At 40.1% G+C, this 8,765-nt stretch overlaps 1 protein-coding gene across 1 annotated transcript in view; it reads left to right on the top strand.

Annotated features, from left to right (window-relative positions):
- Positions 1-3,127: 3,127 nt before the first annotated feature.
- LOC110446123 overlaps positions 3,128-8,765 on the top strand; it is a 21,863-nt gene continuing 16,225 nt past the window's right edge. The window contains exons 1-3 of the mRNA XM_021491109.1: positions 3,128-3,288; positions 5,257-5,356; positions 7,940-8,167. Coding sequence (XP_021346784.1) covers positions 3,211-3,288; positions 5,257-5,356; positions 7,940-8,167 — 406 coding nt within the window. The 5' untranslated portion in view covers positions 3,128-3,210. The remainder of the gene's footprint in view (positions 3,289-5,256; positions 5,357-7,939; positions 8,168-8,765) is intronic.

The following is an 8,765-nucleotide window of genomic DNA, read 5'->3' on the forward strand; positions in this document are numbered from 1 at the left end:
ACCCACATGTACGATTATAGTACACACGTGAAGACGCGTCTTAGCAGTGAATAGGACGTTAAACAAAATAAAACCTAAACAAAATAAAACCAAACCAATCACAGAGTAACCTTCCTCCGCAAATGCTTGCTTAATTTCACGGTTTTAATACAATGTGTTACTATTGTCAACAAGTCGTAATAAAATTTGATAAGTAGGTCTTTACTCTATGCTTAATTAGCATTTGATTAAAATAGAGATTACCATGTATAAGTCAGATTTTAGAATATTATCGCTTTTAAAGCGGATAACATATCAATATCAGGTATAATCCTATTTTCACGGATTTTATTATTGACTGATGAAGCCTTTTTTTACGGGTACGTTTGTGTGATTTAAGATAGATGACTCGCGAACTCGTACTGCCTATGAATATGCTCGATTATTCTTTGTTAGTAACGCCTAGCCGGTCTTTTTACCATAAGTTTGTTTTAGTCTTAACAAGTCATCGTTTTAGATATTACCAAGCTTTGTCAGTATTTCGAATGAACCTTACCGGCGTAGTATAATTTAATATTCCTACACTCTGGTTTGCGTGTGTGTGATCAATTTTGTCACCCGATATTGTCTCCTAATTATTGATATCACGTCAACACAAAACAATATTGTGCGGTACAATGAACATTACAGTAGTGTAAATATAGCTTGGTGTTTCCGCATCAAGGCAACTAATGTCAAATCATTTCAGCTTACGGTATCATTATTTACAATGGCAATATCTACTGTTGAACTGCTGCATTATGTTACCACACTTAGTAATGGGGAATCTTTTTCATATCTAAAGCATATCTGAATGCAAATAAAATCCAGACATGTGGGGAAATGCATGAATAGCGGTATTATTACTTGGTATTACAGTGTAAATAAGTCAATATCGTAAATAATTGAACGTATTGCTATAAATCGTGTTTCGACTATCAGCATTTACTACCAATACAAAAGTCAACCTATCCTTGTTGAGCGGTAAAGCCTTGTGTATGCAGTGAGGCGAACAAAAACGGTACAACGAATACTATCACAGTTTTAACTGACATAGGTAATGGTGGTGATCGATAACGGACGCACCCGTGTCTTATTGACTTCGCATACATTTACACACGGAGCACGCGCTGGGCTGGCCAGAACTTTGTTCCGAACTCCGAACATCGCTACGCGCAATCTCCAGTCTGCTTTCTAGGCACGTGCTGTCACAACGCATCATCACGAATGCACACGAAGTCGACACAACTAGCACACAAAATACAGAACACACATCACCTGAAAGCACGTGTTGTCGACAAAAATCGCCGACAGGACACATGAGGTAATCATGCATCACAACACGACAAGTGAGGTCAGCAGGCATCACCACATTGGCACGTGAGGTCATCACGCATCACCAGCTGGACACGTTTTGTCATCACGCATCACCACCTTGGCACGTGAGGTCATCACGCATCACCAGATTGGCACATGAGGTCATCACGAATCACCAGATTGGCACGTGAGGTCATTAGAAATCAGCAGCCGGCACGTTAGGTTATCAGGCATCACCACATTGGCACGTGAGGTCAACACGCATCACCACCAGGGCACGTGAGGTCATCATCTATTGTCATTTTGACATGTGTGGTCACCATACATCGTCATTCTGACACGTGAAGTCACCAAACATCGTCACCTTGACACGTAAGGTCACCATGCATCGTCACTTTGACACGTGAGGTCACCATATATCGTCACTTTGACACATGAGGTCACCATACATCGTCACCTTCACACGTAAGGTCACCATACATCGTCCTCTTGACACATGAGTTCACTATACATCGTCACCTTGACACGTGAGGTCACCATACATCAACAACCTGAAACGCGAGGTCACCACATATCGTCATCCTAATATGTGAGTATACAATACATCGTCATCCTTACATCTGAGGTCATCATACATCAACAACCTAACTTGTGAGGTCACCATACATCGTCATCCTTACATCTGAGGTCATCATACATCAATAACCTAACACGTGAGGTCACCATACATCGTCATCCTTACATCTGAGGTCACCAAATATCGTCATCCTAACACGTGAGGTCACCATACATCAACAACCTAACACGTGAGGTCACCATACATCGTCATCCTTACATCTGAGGTCACCACATATCGTCATCCTAACCCGTGAGGTCATCATACATCAACAACCTAACACGTGAGGTCATCATACATCGTCATCCTGACAAGCTTGGTTAGCACATACGTCGTTATTTGTCATCCTACATCGACTCTCTGAAAGGGTAGCTCTGCATCGGCTCCCCAACAAGTTACCATAAATGGTCCACCAATATAAAGCCATACATCGGTACCTGTAAGATTGCTATACATTGCTTACCCGGAAGGTTGCCATACTTTACCTACCATGAAAGATTCATTGCTGTCGGCCCTGTTATTACTCCTGATTCCAAAATTCACATCAGGTAAGCAATATTGATTAAATTCTAGATTTGGAAGACAATGTCAAGAATTATACTGATATCGTGGGAAAGCCTTGAGTTGTAAGCTGTATACAAAGATGTCGACAGTCATGTGTTACGTGTAGTAAGTTTATCTCGTAGATTTACAATGCTTTCTGTACGTAACCTGTCGTAACACTGGGGTTTTATTGACTCAATCAGAGTAATTGACGTCCAGCCATGTATTGCCTGTTGTCCCTGTGAGGGTACATCAAAGGGACACGTTACCTCTCATTGCACCTGCTCATTGATTACTCAGTCTTCAGTATCAACATTAAACATATTGTAAGTCATTGTTTATATTAGGATTGGTCTATAGGTAGGTTGAAAGTGAAATATGTGGAAAAACAATCCAAACCATTCAATAGTTAACTTTTGCTGTCTAGACTTCATTGAAGAAGAGCAGTTCAAAAAATGTAAAAAGTAGCATAACAAATGTACTAGTGTAACAGAAATAACATGCATTTGAACAGCACATATTCATAGATATGACTTAATAATGAGTATATGTTTTAAGCGACCATGTGGACAATCATGGTGGTGACCAGTGACATGAGATACGCAGGGAGCTCAGCGCACGTGTATGCCAGCATCAGTGGGACGGGAGGATACATTGCAGAGTTGTTCCTCGGGAACAGCCATCCCCGAGGAGGGTTGCAATACTTAACCGTGAATATGATGGTCGGGATCCCGTATAGAGTTAAGGTGTGGCACGACAACACTGGGAATGAGCCGGAGTGGCACTTAGAACGGGTAAATATTTCACGTGATTTGGTCTGCATCTTTCCGTTTTTGGTACGCAAAAAAATAAAGAATGTTTTCCCCTACCTTGAGGGTGAGACAAAGACATCTCCAACCCAAAGGGGGATTTTTGGGTGTCTTACCGGAGGCTCTGTCGATTTCTCTTTTACACCCTCAAGGTAAGGGATGATGGTTTTTCTCCTATTATTCTAATCTATCTCGATAAAATCAATAGTTTTAAGTATTTGTAATCTGTTTTTATCCTAAATTGCATACGCCATATCATCGGGGTTGACTAATAGAATCACTGTTACACCCTCAAGGTAGGGGATGATTATTTTTCTCCCATCTTATTATTTCAGTCACAGCTCCACCGACAGTAGTCTGCCAGGTTTGTAAACAAAAACACATGTGGGGTATGCATATCGTCATTCACTTTTGATGACGTCACAATTACCGATGACGCATTTTAATGACGTCACAGTTACCGATGACGCATTTTAATAACGTCACAATTGAACACGTGCTACTCGGCACGAGGCTTTCTGCCCCTAGGGGGTGACTAATAGAATCTATCGCTACTGGTTGTGTAAGATAGAGAAATCTCAACCCGAGGACTAAGATTTTTTGTCCAAAACGAGGCTTGCNGGTTGAGATTTCTCTATCTTACACAACCAGTAGCGATTGATTATTTTTCTCCCATATCTAACAGTATTTTAATGTGAAATAAAGGTAAACATGGACCCAAAACACATACAGGCAATTTGTTGATGGATTGTTGACGTGACGTCATTGTATTGTTGAAGTGACGTCATGCCATTGTTATGAATAGGGGAATCCCCCCGTCTCAACCCTAGGGCGGAGACAGATAAATCTAGCACCGGCAAAACGGGAGATAAACCTGTCAGGTGTGGGAGAAAAGCTGATCTTTACCGGCTAAAACGGGAGACACATCTGTGAAGGGTGGGAGAAAGAGAAATCATACCCTAGGGGATGACAGAGAAATCATACCATAGGGGATGACTGAGAAATCATACCCTAGGGGGTGACTGAGAAACCGTACCCTAGAGGGTGACAGAGAAATCATATCCTACGGGGTGACTGAGAAACCGTTCCCTAGAAGGTGACTGAGAAATTATACCATAGGGGGTGACAGAGAAATCATAGTCTAGGGGGTGACAGGGAAATCAAACCCTAGGGGGTGACCGAGAAACCGTTCCCTAGAAGGTGACTGAGAAATCCTATCCTGGGGGTGAAAGAGAAACCATATTCTAGGGGGTGACACAGAAATCATACCCGGGGGGTGACAGAGAAATCATATCATAGAGGTTGACAGAAGAATGATAAACAGGTAGTAAAACTGGAGGTAATTCTGTTGAACAGGCGTATCCACCCCCCACCCCCCACCCCCCCCAACCCAACAACTCGAGGCTCTACCGAAGGTTTGACAACCAAATAATAATAGGAAGGGAGAAAACTATTATTCCCTACCTTGAGGGTGCCACCAGGTACAGAGAAATCTTCTACCTATGGTGTGATTATTTGGTTATCAATACCTCAGCGGAGCCTAGGGTTGAACAACCAAAAAATCCTACCACGGGTTAACCTGTCACATCCTCCCCAAGGTAAGGGAGGATTCTACCAGTCATCAGACGTAGAACGCGTACGTCATCAAACATATAGAGCAATATATGATTAGATGAAAACATGGTTTACTTACCACTATGTCAAACATAGTCTTAACATTATTAACACTGATGTTCTGACCCGTTTATACCAGATTACACCTGTTTCCTCGTAAAGGATTGTTCAATAGAAAACAAACAAAATGTATTGATATTATGTTTGAAGTGTGGCGTTTACTAATTTTGATCCTTAATTAAGATTTAGAGTTGAATCGTTATCAAGTTCGAAAATGTGTAGTGTTTTAGTAGCGCTAACAGACGGCAGCACTTATGACATATGAAACTGTTGTTACAGGTAGTCCTAATCAGCCACAGGACATGGAAGCAGTTTATGTTCGTGTGTAGAGGCTGGTTATCCGAGTACAGGTCACTTTCACAGTCTTTATCAGTAAAGGGTAAGATATGTTTTACGAGAAACGAGCTTTCGTCCAAAGTTACACACAGTACCCGCAAAAAGGTTAACAACACAGCATTATCAGGACCTATCATACACAGGTAAACAACACAGCACTATCAGAAACTATCCTACACAGGTAAACAACACAGCATTATCAGGAACTATCCTACACAGGTAAACAACACAGCATTATCAGGACCTATCCTACACAGGTAAACAACACAGCACTATCAGGACCTACCCTACACAGGTAAACAACGCAGCATTATCGGGAACTACCCTACACAGGTAAACAACACAGCATTATCAGGACCTATCCTACACAGGTAAACAACACAGCATTATCAGGACCTATCCTACACAGGTAAACAACACAGCACTATCAGGACCTATCCTACACAGGTAAACAACACAGCACTATCAGGACCTATCCTACACAGGTAAACAACGCAGCATTATCGGGAACTATCCTACACAGGTAAACAACACAGCATCATCAGGAACTATCCTACACAGGTAAACAACACAGCATTATCAGGACCTATCCTACACAGGTAAACAACACAGCACTATCAGGAACTATCCTACAAAGGTAAACAACACAGCATTATTAGAACATATCCTTCCCAGGTAAACAACACAGCATTATCAGGAACTATCCTACACAGGGAAACAACACAGCATTATTAGAACCTATCCTACACAGGCAAACAACACAGCATTATCAGGAACTATCCTACACAGGGAAACAACACAGCATTATCAGGAACTATCCTACACAGGTAAAAAACGCAGCATTATCAGGAACTATCCTACAAAGGGAAACAACACAGCACTATCAGGAACTATCCTACAAAGGTAAACAACACAGCATTATTAGAACATATCCTTCCCAGGTAAACAACACAGCATTATCAGGAACTATCCGACACAGGTAAACAACACAGCATTATCAGGAACTATCCTACACAGGGAAACAACACAGCATTATCAGGAACTATCCTACACAGGAAAACAACACAGCATTATTAGAACCTATCCTACACAGGTAAACAACACAGCACTATCAGGACCTACCCTACACAGGTAAACAACGCAGCATTATCGGGAACTATCCTACCCAGGTAAACAACACAGCATCATCAGGAACTATCCTACACAGGTAAACAACACAGCCTTATTAGAACCTATCCTACAAAGGGAAACAACACAGCACTATCAGGACCTATCCTACACAGGTAAACAACACAGCATTATCAGGACCTATCCTACACAGGTAAACAACGCAGCATTATCAGCAACTATCCTACACAGGTAAACAACGCAGCATTATCAGGAACTATCCTACACAGGTAAACAACTCAGCATTATCGGGAACTATCCTACACAGGTAAACAACACAGCATTATCAGGGACTATCCTACACAGGTAAACAACACAGCATTATTAGAACCTATCCTACAAAGGGAAACAACACAGCACTATCAGGAACTATCCTACACAGGTAAACAACACAGCATTATCAGGAACTATCCTACACAGGTAAACAACACAGCATTATTAGAACATATCCTTCACAGGTAAACAACACAGCATTATCAGGAACTATCCTACAAAGGGAAACAACACAGCACTATCAGGACCTATCGTACAAACATAAACAAAACAGCATTATCAGGACCTATCGTACTAACATAAACAACACAGCATTATCAGGACCTATCGTACAAACATAAACAATACAGCATTAGCAGGACCTATCGTACAAACATAAACAACACAGCATTATCAGGACCTATCGTACAAACATAAACAATACGGCACTAGCAGGACCTATCGTACAAACATAAACAATACAGCATTAGCAGGACTTATCGTACAAACATAAACAACACAACATTATCAGGACCTATCCTACAAACATAAACAACACAGCATTAGCAGGACCTATCGTACAAACATAAACAACTCAACATTATCAGGACCTATCCTACAAACATAAACATCATAGCATAATCAGAAATTATCGTACAAACATAAACAACACAGCATTATCAGGACCTATCGTACAAACATAAACAACTCAACATTTTCAGGACCTATCCTACAAACATAAACAACACAGCATTAGCAGGACCTATCGTACAAACATAAACAGCTCAACATTATCAGGACCTATCTTACAAACATAAACATCATACCATAATCAGAAATTATCGTACAAAGGAAAACAACACAGCATTATCAGGACCTATCGTACAAACATAAACAACACAGCATTATCAGGAATTATCGTACAAACATAAACAACACAGAATTATCAGGAATTATCGGAAAAAGGTAAACAACAATATCTGGAATTATTGTCTTTGGTATTAGTGTTGTTCGGTCTGGATAGTTGTTTATACTTTTATATATATATAATTTTATCCAACGGTAGTAGGATTGGAAACTATATTTGTTAGTAAATATGCTAATGCTTTCATCTGTCAATCGGTTGTTTGTACGTGCTGTTAAGTGGCCTGTTTACAGTTAATTACGTTGTAGAGAGTTTTAATTGTTTGACACACTTGTGTTTTAGGTCACTTGTACATTCCCGGACGTCGGGAGAAATCATTCCCAGTGATTACAGAAAATCACAAGTTAGACATTACTGTCGACGATATAATGGGTAGAGCAAATGTAAACGTCAGTACTGATAACACCACGGGATTGGTGGGGAGTGTCCTCATTACCATAGAAACAGTTCACGTGTCCAACGGCAAAGACAAGTTCATCATTACAGTTATACCACAAAATCGTCTATCTGGTGAGTATTTATGGTAACGTAACAAAACCCTTTTTATTATTTTTCAAATATTGAAAGTGAATGTAATAGAACAATAACCTCAGGTTTGAAGAGCATATTTTAACATAACTGAGGGTATGCAACAAATTGCCGTTCAAAAGTATTCTCCAAAATGTGCTAACGCGTATTATGAAATATGTATAAACGGAACAGTGTATTGTATATCCTCATAAATGTAAAACAATCATTTCAAACTGTAAATGCTGTTACTTTGTAAAGTTACGGTATCTTTGAATTTTATTCCGGAACAAAAAATAATCCAAAACCAGTTATAAGATGACATGTTATTTCGATGCTAAAATAACACACAATTATAACGTTGCCGTTATGTCAACATAACTATAACGTTTGTGTCATAGTAACACATAACTATAACGTTGTCGTCGTGTTAATGTATAACTAAAACGTTGGTGTCATAGTAACACATAACTATAACGTGGTGTCATAGTAACACATAACTATAACGTTGGTGTCATAGTAACACATAACTACAACGTTGGTGTCATAGTAACACTAACTATAACTTTGTCGTCATGTTAATGTATAACTATAACGTTGG

The sequence above is a fragment of the Mizuhopecten yessoensis genome, unplaced genomic scaffold, assembly GCF_002113885.1.
Source record: "Mizuhopecten yessoensis strain PY_sf001 unplaced genomic scaffold, ASM211388v2 scaffold2583, whole genome shotgun sequence".
NCBI classification, from domain to species: Eukaryota; Metazoa; Mollusca; class Bivalvia; order Pectinida; family Pectinidae; genus Mizuhopecten; species Mizuhopecten yessoensis.